This window comes from Cottoperca gobio, chromosome 12 (genome assembly GCF_900634415.1).
Source record: "Cottoperca gobio chromosome 12, fCotGob3.1, whole genome shotgun sequence".
Classification (NCBI taxonomy): domain Eukaryota; kingdom Metazoa; phylum Chordata; class Actinopteri; order Perciformes; family Bovichtidae; genus Cottoperca; species Cottoperca gobio.
Window position 1 is genome coordinate 9,078,066 of NC_041366.1, and position 13,188 is coordinate 9,091,253.

At 42.1% G+C, this 13,188-nt stretch overlaps 1 protein-coding gene across 2 annotated transcripts in view; it reads right to left on the bottom strand.

Annotated features, from left to right (window-relative positions):
• snx30 (sorting nexin family member 30) overlaps positions 1-13,048 on the bottom strand; it is a 14,733-nt gene extending 1,685 nt beyond the window's left edge. The window contains exons 1-10 of one of the 2 annotated variants that reach the window (XM_029444682.1): positions 12,745-13,048; positions 9,274-9,492; positions 8,405-8,440; positions 7,817-7,927; positions 7,572-7,730; positions 6,200-6,389; positions 4,824-5,023; positions 3,757-3,846; positions 3,324-3,476; positions 1-2,421 (exon numbers count right to left, since the gene is read on the bottom strand). The exon at positions 1-2,421 is cut by the window's left edge and continues 1,685 nt beyond it. In XM_029444682.1, coding sequence (XP_029300542.1) covers positions 2,344-2,421; positions 3,324-3,476; positions 3,757-3,846; positions 4,824-5,023; positions 6,200-6,389; positions 7,572-7,730; positions 7,817-7,927; positions 8,405-8,440; positions 9,274-9,492; positions 12,745-12,873 — 1,365 coding nt within the window. In that variant the 5' untranslated portion in view covers positions 12,874-13,048 and the 3' untranslated portion in view covers positions 1-2,343. The remainder of the gene's footprint in view (positions 2,422-3,323; positions 3,477-3,756; positions 3,847-4,823; positions 5,024-6,199; positions 6,390-7,571; positions 7,731-7,816; positions 7,928-8,404; positions 8,441-9,273; positions 9,493-12,744) is intronic. The other variant, XM_029444683.1, reaches the window with a different exon arrangement.
• Positions 13,049-13,188: the final 140 nt, after the last annotated feature.

The following is a 13,188-nucleotide window of genomic DNA, read 5'->3' on the forward strand; positions in this document are numbered from 1 at the left end:
TTCAGTAATGTGACATCAGCCTATACAATCAGGGCAAGGGCCATTCAAAGACAATCTGACAAAAGGACATCTAAAAAGAAACAACTAAAACACAGGAGCATCTAGGAGCCAATCCCGAAAGTCAAATCAGCACCTCATTTCTGAAACAAATGACTTTACGCTAAAGAAACTCTTTATCAAAAGAGAAATTAGGACATTTGTTGTAAAAAAATAACAGTTTTGTAGTGCAAGGAAATGAACCAAAGTTAAAATCATTGTCTTTGTAAATGTGGTTCTGGGAGGATATCTGCCCTGGTCAGGATTGGTATGTTTTCTATACTTCATGCTGAGTGTAATGAGCGAGCAGTACAGCTGAGGACAGAGAGGAGAAAGTCAATTTAAATTAGCCAGGATATTAGGAATATAGATAAACTCTCAGCACGCTGCATCTATCCTGTGTGATTGAAAAGCGGGTTCAACTAAAGGTTAAGCATTGACGTATAACAGAATCTCTCAGAATGGATTTCTTTCCTTTAAGGCATCAGCAACATTTTGAGCCAAGTGTGACACAGAAATGCTGTTGGTCGTACGTGCTGCAGTACTACTGCATCTGAAAAAGGGGAAAAGGTTTCCTATGAATCACGGCTGAGAGAAGAGGCCATATTGCAACACTGCGCTGTGAGAACCAAACTGAAAATAATTTCCACATTACTGCATCATTAAAACAAACTAGAGCTTTTAAAGTAAAGGGTGTATTACTCAGAATGTAGCTTTTTTTGCAATGTCTGGCTCTGACCTGAAGAGCTTTCACAAAAACTCCTTTGAGTGTTGGTTTATCCAATTCCTCAGGTGTTTATATGACACAGCAGAGATTTCCCAGAAGCCTCAGTGCTCCTTGTTCCCCTGTACGCCAGCGGCATCAGCAAGTTTAAGAACCTATTTCAACTTAAACAGACAGCTCTAACCTCTTTTCTAAAAGGTTATTCAGGGGATATGCAGCCTGTGAGACTCATTCTTCTTAAAGAGTGCAGAACTTTTACCCCCCCCCCACCCTCATTTTTTAAAATGGCACAATGCAGTGTTTGTTTCTTTAAAAAAAAAATGTTCTCTTAATGAGTGTCACTGTGGCAGACTACTGCAAGAAAATGACATTTGATGTTAAAAAAAGTTTTGACCCGATTATTTTCCTTTGTTTAAAGAGAATAAATAACACCTTCAATTTCCTCTTTGTGCTTTTCATTGGAGAATTCTGACCGTTCCATTTATAGTCTTCATCTGAGTGAAAGTCTTTGTTTGAAGAAGAAATGTGAAATCACGACTGCGTGTTCAAATGACTAGGCTAAAAAACAAACATGTTATGTCAAAGAGAAACCAACAGACGGAGCACACTGTTAAAGCCACCACTGTCATAAGAATGAAAACTATTATCATCTTAACCACCAGGTGATGCTGCTACACTGCACTCAAAACACAGATGTTATGAACAAATCTGCTGTGCATGTGCAAAAATCACCTCCCTGATAAAGCTCAACATTCAACCGGGACACCCGCGCTTGTTTCATCACTCTGAAATGCAGCTTTGCTTTGTGTCTATTTATCTGTAAGGATGCAGATCAATAATAAATCCTAAAGTTTCCCTTTCAAGAACGATCAGTCTTTTACCGACGTCTCGCTCTGACAGTTGACGTTACACATCCTGCGCTTTAGTTTTAGGTTGAACAAAAAGGATGTGTCATGAAGCTCTGATGCTCCAGCTAGATTCAAGTCTCTCCAAGTTGATTTCCATAATAACAAATGGTTGCAGGGAGAATAAGAAATAAGAAAACAACGGGTATGGTCCTTAGCATGTCATAAGTCTTGTTGCAGTGTTATATTTTCAGAAGAGTTTTACAACCTGACAGGAAGAAAAAAAAGAAATCATGGGGATGCTCTCAATACTTCATATATTATGATCTAATCTTTTTATCTGCAGCGCTGAAGAGTTATCCTTCACATTTGGCTCAACGTGAACGTGGAGAGAACAGACAGAAAACAGCGGTTAAATAAACACATTGGCAACCGACAGTTATATGGAAATATTAAGTAGAAAAAGTCAATAAAACGGCGACAAAAACAACAACAAAGGAAAATGTCTGTACATAGTCTCTCCGCTTTCCCAGCTGTCCTTGAATGTACCAATTGTTACCTCCTTCGCAGGTCAAATGTCCGCGAGGGACGACTACCCTCCGTATAATCACCTCACAGGCCAACAGGGGCAAAGTCCTGCAGTGCAAATCTGCAGCCCGGGTTCGTCCTTTTTTTTCTTCTTCTCTTGGCATGAGAGAGCGTGTTGTACAGAGAGGGAGAGAGACACGAGGAGATGTTTCAGTTCGTCTCGCTCATTTTGTCCTCAGTCTGTTTGTCCTGGAGGAGAGTTATGAGTGACTCCCATGATGCCTGGCACTGCAGAGGGTGGAGACGGGTGAAGGCAGTCAGACGGAGGGAAAAAAACGAGCGTGGGAGAGACAGAGGGAGGTGCAGTGAGACAGGAGAAATGCTTAACATGTAGCAGCTTCACGTCAATACAGCATGCATCTGTTTCAATATCTGTAGCTGGATCCAGATCGGACTGGTACGATAAATCTGGGAGTGGAGGTGAAGAAGTGGCCCGTGCCAACAGTTCGGCGCCCTTGAGCAATGAATTGTGCTGTTTATTGCTTCAGTAGATCAGACTGGTGTTGCCCTGGGAAACTTCCAGGTGTGAGTGTGTGTAACTGAACAAGCTGTTTTTGCTAAAGAACCGTAATGTTCAGTGAATCTGCCCCAGATAACACACACACACACACACACACACACACACACACACACACACACACACACACACACACACACACACACACACACACACACACACACACACACACACACACACACACACACACACACACACACTTTGAATTTTGTGGTTTTAACTATGAATTGATTTGTTCCAACGTTGTACTGTATTGTTTTTAACGCCTCTGTGCTGCACATACCGACTGAATTGCTTCCACCGCGTATTGAAAACATATTCTGTGATCAGATATTTCTTGATGTGAATAATAACATTTGTGTCAATGTGTTAAAAGGTACTTTTAAAATGTATTTTGATATATTTAGGTATTGCAACAACACCAGAATCAACATTTTCTTATGATACTTGAAAGTGTGCAGAAAGGGCTCAAAAGGTCCACGACAGCCCTCAAGCACTCGCTGGATAAAGAAAATATCAGTTTCTGTGGCCGGATCACATGAACTACAAGACAATTCACTCATCCCGCAGAGACCAACAGTCCTAACATAGTGCTCTACAGCAGCATGCGTACCTTTTCGTAGTTGTTGATGTTTTTGTCGGCCATGCCGGTGAGAAGCTGCTTGAAGTCTTGTCTCTTGTTGCTCTGCCAGCGCTCCCAGTCTGCCTTCAGGTCAGCGTTGAAACACTCCACTTTGTCCTGGCATTTCTCTACCTCCAGCGGCATCTACGGCGAGACAGAGAAAACTACAGCTACAGGAGGTTCAAGACTACAGGTTACAGAGCTGCGACCACAGGGGTCTGGGCAGTGCAGGGTGCTTTTATTTTGAAGAGATTATTCGCTGTTATTTGGCTTTTTTCAGCTTTGTTAGTTTCAATTAACTCATTGTTGATCTGTAAAGTCTTTCTTAAAATCATTACAGAAAGTAAAGTTGTGATGTGAACACTCAGCCTCTGTGTGTGTGAGAGGAGCTTCAGATTGAGATGAGAGGACGGAGGGGGCTTACTGGCGTTCTGTCCTCCTGTTTGCGCAATATGGCCGCTTCTAGTCGGCCCTCGTACTCCGCCTGGCTCTGGTCTCGCTTCCTCAAAACATTCTGTAATCAACCAGAAAACATAAACGGTCTTATTTTGCACAGTTAGTGATACATTCACTGACACTGTAATATTTCTGGGAGATACCATGTTAAAAAAAACTTTAACAGAGATAGAGATGCTGATCTAAGAGTCCAGTGAGTACAGGATGTAACGCGTGCAGAATCTCAGATGCCATTTCCTCTATTCAGGGTGAAAGGTGTCTGTGCTGTTGATACGTGTTATTCTCTCGCAATGTAATGCACAAAGGAAATGGAGGAGCTGCTCACAGCTGCAAAGAATTATTTAAACACTTTGTGAAACAGCTCAGAAAGATCTAAGAAAACAACCAAACTAATACAAAAGTATGAAATCATTTTGCAGTCTATTCGTCAGTAACACTCCACGGTCACAGTGCGATTGAGGTCCGTTGTCACACACATTGTATTCCTGATGGTATAAAGAAAATAACTTTTTTGTACAATGCGATTCCAGAAACGTTAGGACGCTGTGTAAAAAACTTAACAAAACAGAATATGATAAGTTGCTAATCCTTTCTGGCATATGTTCAATTGAAAACAGTACCAAGACAATGTATTTAATGTTCAAACTATAGTTTTTTGTAAATATACATATCTCATTCTGAGAACACAAAGTTATTTCTTGTCCCAACGTTTTTGAAAGGTGATGCTGGAATCTAATTTAGAATAAGCACATATTTGCAAAAATCAATTAAGTTAATATTGTACATTTTTGGAATCGTGGTTGTATACTAACGGCCAAAACACTAACCTATGATGTAAGTATGTACTACATACTGTATAGAATTATGTGGCCTGGACATTGTGTGTGTGTGGCAATATAAAGGATCTATGGAGGTAGCTTTTGGGCTGCAGGGGATTGTGTTTGTTGCAATACCGTGGTTGGCCACTAGGGCTACTTGACAACAAGGCTGACTCACTGCATCCATAGAACATCAATCACACAAACAAAGGCTCACCTTCATGGACTCGATGTAGAGGACATACTCTCGGAGTACCGGCAGGAAGTCCTGGCTCATGTTCTCACCGAGGTCCTCCAGCGCTCCGCAGCACGTCGTCACGCAGCCGGCCACGCCCTCAAGGGGGCGCCGCAGCTCTTCCTCCGACCCCACCCAGCTGGAGTACACGGTGCCGTACTCACGCAGCTCGGTCAGGTACTCTAGTCGGGGTGAAAGCAAGAGATGCTTCTTAGTGTCCAGTGGATACTCTGTTTAGATTGTGAAGTTTGATACTCAGACACTGCTGGACTGGAAAACCAATCAAAGCAGAACTTCCTATCCTTCCTCACAGGCGACACTGAGAGATCGTCATGTTCAATTGCAAAATCTAGATTTGTAAATGAGAAAGGGTGATGGCTAAACGCTGGGCTGCTGAGTCACGCACGCATGGCATTTGCTTTGCTTTTTTTTTTTTACACTCCGTGTCAGCTCATGAGCCTTCATTATCTACAGTTCCCTGAGTTTCCATCTTATCTCCGCCAATATGGAAACAAGGACTTTTCCTCTGCGCTGCAGATTTTTAAGGCCAAAGACGGCAACACATGTAAACCCCGAACAGATGACGACAGCGAGCATTTCACACGGCAGATGTCAGGTATTTACAGGGTCGTTTGTCATGCACGAGTTAAGCCTGAACTTATCAACCATGCATCCACAAGGTCAAAGGTCTTTGTGTTTTTCCTCCAACAACAGCACTGAATCAATACTGCAGATAAATACACACAAGCCAGTGTTAGCCACTCGGCGAAAGAGGGAACCATTGCATGACATAAGCACAATGTAACATAGCACATGCAAAGAGCTGCCAGTAAGTAAGTCTACTACAGTAGGAAACAACGTAGAGCATAAGCAGCACTACTTGAGGCCCTGTTGCACAGCTGCACACACCACAATGTCAAAATGTTGCTTCCTGCTGCCTAAAATACACGTATGAAGTGACTGTGAAGAAGTGACTCTCCAGCCAGAAAATGCTTGTTACAACAGAGAAATTGGAAAACGTTCCCGTACTTTTAAAAAGATGTTTGGATTCAGCTATTTATTTCTCTTTCTTCAAAGTAATATTATTTCCTTGAGTTGCATTGTTATACACCCGTTTACTGTTTTAATGGAATAATTGTCTCATTTGTTGAGTATATTATTAAACTACAATCAATAAACTGGTTAATAAGCATTTGGAAGAAGAAGAAGAAGAAGAAGAAGAAGAAGAAGAAGAAGAAGAAGAAGAAGAAGAAGAAGAAGAAGAAGAAGAAGAAGAAGAAGAAGAGGAAGCATCATCATCCTCCTCCAGGTGATACAGGTCATGTCATTATCATCAGTCTCCTCTATCGCTCTGATACCTGACTGCTCTTTGAGGATCCTCTGAGCGATGCGGTCGATGGTTCCCAGTTTCTGGTTGAAGGTGTCCAGGTATTCTCCCATGGCGCAGAACTCGGCCGGCCGCGCCCGCAGCTTGTAGCCTCCGGCCACGTGCTTCACCGACTCTCCCACCTTGGTCAGCAGGGCCAGACCCTGACGCTTGTTCAGGTCCTGCAGACGCACAGTGACAACAGGCCGCGTGATGTCGAGAATCAAAGGTCACACAGGCACGAAGAGACGGATGTGTTGGCATAGCAATAAAACTCATTTTGTTAATATACTGTTTTTGCGTGTACCTTCCTTAAACACCTGATTTATATACTCTTTTTTTTGTTATCTATGGTTAAATATTCAAGCATAAGTACTCTCCAGTAATCCATTGATGTTAATAATTATCTTGTGCCTAACGAGCTGAAATTGTCACATGCGTGTTTTAAAAGAACCCCACAGCTACTTTTGTTGTTTTATTACCTTTAGTGTTTTATCATACTGTTCTAAAACGCTTATGCTCCACTTTCTTTTTCTGAGACTCAATTATTTTACTGCTGCAACAACCTCATTTCCCCACAGGGATCAATAATGTCTCGTGTCTTTGGTTACGTAGAGACAAAATATGTGACTGATGGAGCACTGACTCACTGACTCACTCACTGACACACTGACTCACTCACTGACTCACTCACTCACTGACTCACTCACTCACTCACTGACTCACTCACTCACTCACTGACTCACTGACTCATTCACTCACTGACTCACTCACTGACTCACTCACTGACTCACTGACTCACTCACTCACTGACTCACTGACTCACTCACTCACTCACTGACTCACTGACTCATTCACTCACTGACTCACTCACTGACTCACTCACTGACTCACTCACTCACTCACTGACTCACTCACTGACTCACTGACTCATTCACTCACTGACTCACTCACTGACTCACTCACTGACTCACTCACTCACTGACTCACTGACTCACTAACTCACTCACTGACTCACTGACTCACTGACTCACTCACTGACTCACTGACTCACTGACTGATAATAATTTACTATAACGACATTATTACACGATTTCTATAGAAGCTTTGAAGAAAAGAAAAAGCGAATGTCAAATTCATCTTTAAATTTGATTATTGTGTGAAAAGATTTAAGAAGTGCTTGATTATTTACACAATAATATCAATGTGCGTATTATTAACATGATATCAATATTTATTTAGTTTTCATTTATATTATAGTTATGATCAATACCGTTATATGGCGACACCTCTAGTGTTGATCATGGTGACAAATTAGTAGTTTCTTTTTCTTTTCTAAAAATGAAATAGTGAGTGTTCTTCACCTTGGCAGTTAGGAAAGCGTTTAGATGAGGGTTGAAGGAGAGGACGGGGTGATCGGCAACTCGCTTAAGGAACTTATCCAGAGCTTTCATCCTCGTCTCCACAAACTCCTCCGAAAAACGATCCACCACGCCCTTCATCACGAACTTCTCTGGCAACGGCTGGAGATGAAGAAGAGGAGGAGCAGAGACTGTAAAAAGTGTGTTTCTCAACCGAAAGCAGGACAGTAGGTCGCATCGTGACCTACAGGGATGAGGTGGGTCGGCTGGCTGTCCTCCAACTTGATCCTCAGCCAGTCAAAGTCCTGGTAGCGCCGCCGCACGCAGTACTCCGGTAGATCAAACTCTACCCGTGTTGTCTGTAGAAAGAACACACACAAGCACATTTGCTATGTTACCCGAGAGGATACTGTATATAAATCACCTTCTAAAAGACACTACATTAGCACACAATCCATAGGTACACATTAGACTCGAGGGTGGCCGTGTCTCTTTACGTCTCAGCCCATTTAGGATTATTGTACATGCTTATTGACCTTGAAATACAGCTGACCACACACACACACACACACACACACACACACACACACACACACACACACGCTCTTAATTATCACTCTGTGTTCATATAGGGCTGTGATATTTGTCTACGGCCTCTGAGCCGAAGCACTACAGTGCACATAGCAACTGTCGTCATGACGCCTCCCGGCGGCTCCTGGCAGTGTCTCGCTCAGAAAGTGTTTCTTTGATTTACACGATAGAAAGGCCTCCGAAGCTGTGACTCCTTGCTGAAAGTCAGAGCAAATGAAGTGCTGTCAGGCTGAGTGGAGGCTTACTGGCAGACGGCAGTGAGGGCGCAGCAGAGGATCCACCTGGTGAACATAAGTTACTGAATACATCCTCTGGAACATGCAGCTTTCATGAAGGTGGAGGCATTGGCATATCTGTAGTAGGGCTGAATGTTTTTGTTTTTTATTCAAACCTTCTATTAAGGGTTTTCTTTTTATTGGAGGTTACATTTTATGACGCCATCATTCGACAAACAGTTATTTAAAGAAATAGATTTTTCTGTTATTGTGTTGTATAAATGTAATTTGATGCAGCTCGACCGGCCTGTTAATACAGCTGCGGGCCTCCCTTTGTGTGCGGCAAGAGAAAGAGCAAACTGCAGTGAAAATGTTGTTTGTGAACGGCTTTATCGCTTACAAATACGGATTGAAGCCGAATATTTCGTTAGATAAAAACACGTTGGGAATTTTGGAAAATGATTACTTCTATCTTTTTAAACAAATTGTGACTTTTGGATCGACGTGTCCATCGTAATCACACGTGTCGGACACAATCCTACGAAGTCACCTCTGTAATCTAACTCTACAAATAAAGTATTATACCAATAATAATAATAATAATAATAATAATAGTGAAGCCTCATCTTTACCTGCAACTGTGCAGAAATACAGAGTTTAAAACACAACGAACAGACGTGCAAACTGAACCGATGCGCTCGTGGAGACAGCCAGTTACAAGCCAGTACCATGAGGTGGTTTAGCTCTACCATAGTGGTAGCTTTACAAGTTAGATCCCATTATACACTAATTGTGTGTATTAAAAATACCACACACATTAAACAGAAAGGAGACACAGCCCTTATTGTCCAAAGAAAACCAGGTAGACAGTGTTACCATGACACCAGCCAATAGCAGACCTTGGTGGAGACTCTGTAGGTGATGTAGGTCTCCATGGTGGAGACGTGCTTCTTTGGGTCATCGACTGTGACAAAAAGGTCACGCGTCTCTGTGCTTTCTGTGTAGGGGTCGCGGACATCTGCTTCCAGGTCGTCGTCCAGCTGCAGCCTGTTGAACAGCGAGGACGTGGAGGCGGGACTCGACGTCTCGACCGGCGTGCCGTTGGTCAGCCCCGCTTCCTGCGTGGACAGAGACAATGGAGACATGAAAATCAGATGCCGCAAACAAAGAGCTGATGGATGGGTGGATGCTGATGGTGATATAGTTGATGGTCAATGGGGCTCTTGTTGAAGCTGCGCACATCATCTGACACTACTCCTGTCTCTAACTGACTGATGGATGAGAGGAGAGAAATGGAGCATTAACACAAAAACATTCCCCCTGTGGGAAAGCCATGGCTTGTTATACCCCCTCTAGGTTGACGCAGAGAACACATTTTGATTTAGTTTCCATTATTTATTTTTTGAAAGAAACTATTAGTGTGTTTTTTCCACTAACAGATGATGACTTTTATTTCACAAAGACAGATACGTTTTCATGTGAAGTGCCCTTCATGGCCCATTTTCTGGGGCATTAATCAACTAAATCTGTTTCTACAAAAACAGATTGGATAAATATCACTATTGAACGAATTCAAAACAACTCAAGACTATTCCAAGATGACACTCTCCCACAGGCACGTTGGTGCATAATATGTGCCGTCAAATGTGTTCTAACACTTTCAATTGTTCAGTGTTTTCTATAGCAGCAAGTTAAGAGCAAATAACTCATTTCCCCCGCAGGGTCCATCCAAACACAGCAAGAGTGCTCAACAAAGCTATAAAAAGCTTATAAGTGACATAAGTATCTCTCCTCAAATGAAGGGGCAGCCTGTGGAGTCCAGAGGAAATTAAAAATAACTTCTCTATTACAGCGGATTAATCTATTACTGTACATTTAGAAGGGACTCTCATTTAGCAAACCACAGGGACTGCAGGCAACAGAATGTTGCATGTAAACAAAAGTGCAATGTAAGCATTGCAACAGGAAGGTAGGCCAAACACAGAGGCAGCAGGGCTGTATCATCCAAATAAAACGGGCTAAATCTGTAACTACCATAACTTCTGCTGTCACATCTGATTGTATCTTATTACCAGTCCTTTGCGGCCACATCTTGCCTCACTCCAGGAAGGAACTACTTTCTCCCAGGTTAAGGTGCAAGAGGGGAAATCAGCTAATGTTCTACCTTTATCACATTTTCTAAAACACAAACTTTTGCCTGGTGTGCAACTTTCTAATTCAATCGGTGTCGAAAAAAGTGCTACCCCTCTGTCTCTCACTCCCTACATACACACTCTGCAACTCTGACCACACACACACACACACACACACGCTCTCTTCACACCACTCTCTCTCTGCTGGTGTACAGAAACACTGACGACAGGCTGCTGACGTTGCAAGAGCATTTTTATTTATTTTTTACACTGTGGTGCTAACCTGCACTGGTAATCACAGTTCAGATAATTGAATTGCGTTGCATCATTACACCACTGTGAATGAACAACCAGGCCACAGCAACGCAGCCACGCTCAGACACACAGCGAGGAAGAATCAGAAAATATTACACTGGGGGAAACCAGATGTGTTTTAAATACATCGCAGGGCTGGGAGATGTATACATGCAATAATCAATATTGTGATACGAGATGGATGTAATGTCGAGTTGTAGTAATACAGTGGAAGAGCTTAAATGTTGCATTTTAGAGCTTTACAGTCATTTCAAATGTTCGTTTTAACTGAGAAATATTAAGGGTGAAAATGTATATGTGGTTGGTCATTAAATCCACATTACTATCTTTATAGGCCTTTTTCACAGCAGACAGTTTCACTTGTTACAAAAAGGGAAACGCACAGGTGTTACCAATAACATTAACGATCTGGAGTGCCATTGTATCAGTAATCCAGTGTGCACAATGCCAGGACCCTGAAACCGAAACAGCTAAATGGAACTCAGCCATTACTGATTTGACTATTTTTACACCCGTGCGGGGTCAAAAACGTAATGTTTTGTTATTTTAATGCGTGTACTATGTTCACTTAAGCATTGCAACAAATAAAGTCTACATGCAGTAGGTTTAAAAAGATGAGAAAGTTAGATGGTGAGATTTTTGCTATACAATATATCCCATCTGTACTGTTGTGTTTTGTCTGTGTTTTGTCTGTTTGTCTCTTGTGTGTTTATGTTGAGTTTTATGTATTTTATAGTTTAGTGTAATGTTTAATCTGGATCTGCACAAAAGAAAAGTCACAATAATGGGATATAAGTGCAAGATTGTGTCTATTTAGTATACTAGTTCAGTAGGAATTAGCAAAAAGGGTTATAACATGTTAAGAAATCCTTTCAAAATAACCTGATCCGCAACAAAAAACAACAAATCACTTGTACTCAGGCCCATGATCTCACTTTCCATCGACTTTTATTACGGTGTGTTGACAGATTGTTTGAATATTCTGCAAACAGACTGGGACCAGAAACATTATTGCCTTCTTGGTGGTGGTTGGTGTAAACAGAGGAACCTTACAGGCTTCACATTTGTAATTAGTGTGGAGGTTCTTTAACCTCGGGTTGATTCTAGGTATTCACAAATGATTTTTTTTTTTTTTTTTTTTAACCTTGTTGAAAGGACACATCACAGCATCTCTTATTTACAATGATTAACTGCTAAACCAAAGTGGTTGCTCAGCGTGTCACTCCTACTGTATGTAAAACCACAGCAGGAAAAAATAGAAGCTCCATGATGTGTTTGCTTGGTTCATTCTTGCTTACACAGCACACTTAAGCTGATAATGATGTCAGGTCCCTTTCTAGAACGTGAAATGAGTTTTCTAACCTAAAATATGTGTAAACTTGAGTCAGTGTAATACAACGTGTGTAAACACAAAATACAATTTAAATGGTGTTGACAAATTAGTCTTAGTAACCTTGTGTGTGTGTGTGTGTGCGTGCGTGTGTTTGTGAATGTGTGCACAAGTAAGATAATTTCTCCATTGTTTTATCCGCTCCGTTTGTAATGCTCTTGTTGATGTATTGCAATAACAACTAAGCCACTTTATAAGATATAGCTAGCTAAGATATTTAGTTTCCATGCAACATTGATTTATTGGCAAACTAAAACAGTTCAATGTTCAACTCTAACCTCCGGCCATGGACAGAAAACATTAAAAGTAAACAAAAATAAATCACATTAACCAGAAAAGGCGTTGATTAATGTTCATCCCGATTTCTCAATTAAACTTCCATCAGTTTACTTGATGGAATAAACCACAAACACTGGTGCAAGCATGGAAACAGGTTGGTGTAAACATTGTAGTTAGGTTAACGGTGCTCTCTCCATCTCCTGGTTGTTCTCAAACCACCAAACTGCTCTCGGTACAGCCCCAGCGGACCCTACCTTGTCCCCTTCGACGTTGACGGTGACGGAGACGGAGAGCGGCTCCTCGGCGGCGGACAGCGGGTGGAGGATCTCCGCGATGGGCTTCTGCCCCGAGCTGGCCAGGCCTCTCGGAGCGCCAACACTCATCCTGCTGGAGGCGGGAGGACGTGTCCAGGTATCGGGGGGTAACGGCTATCCGGTTCTCCGCGGCTGATACGGTTATTATAGACAGAGGGAGGCTGTTTTCTCCGTTCAGTGGCTCTTCAGTTGAGATGTTACACCCGTTGGTTGGTCACAACTGTCAGCTGACCCCCACTGCGCAGTTCCGGAAGTTAAACTACACGAACCCGGATGTAAACATATGATTCACGTGATAACGAGCAACGAATGAAATGTTAAAGATCGTCTAATGAGAAGATTAGTAAACTGTAACTGAAACTGATAACCCTGGTCATTTTAAAG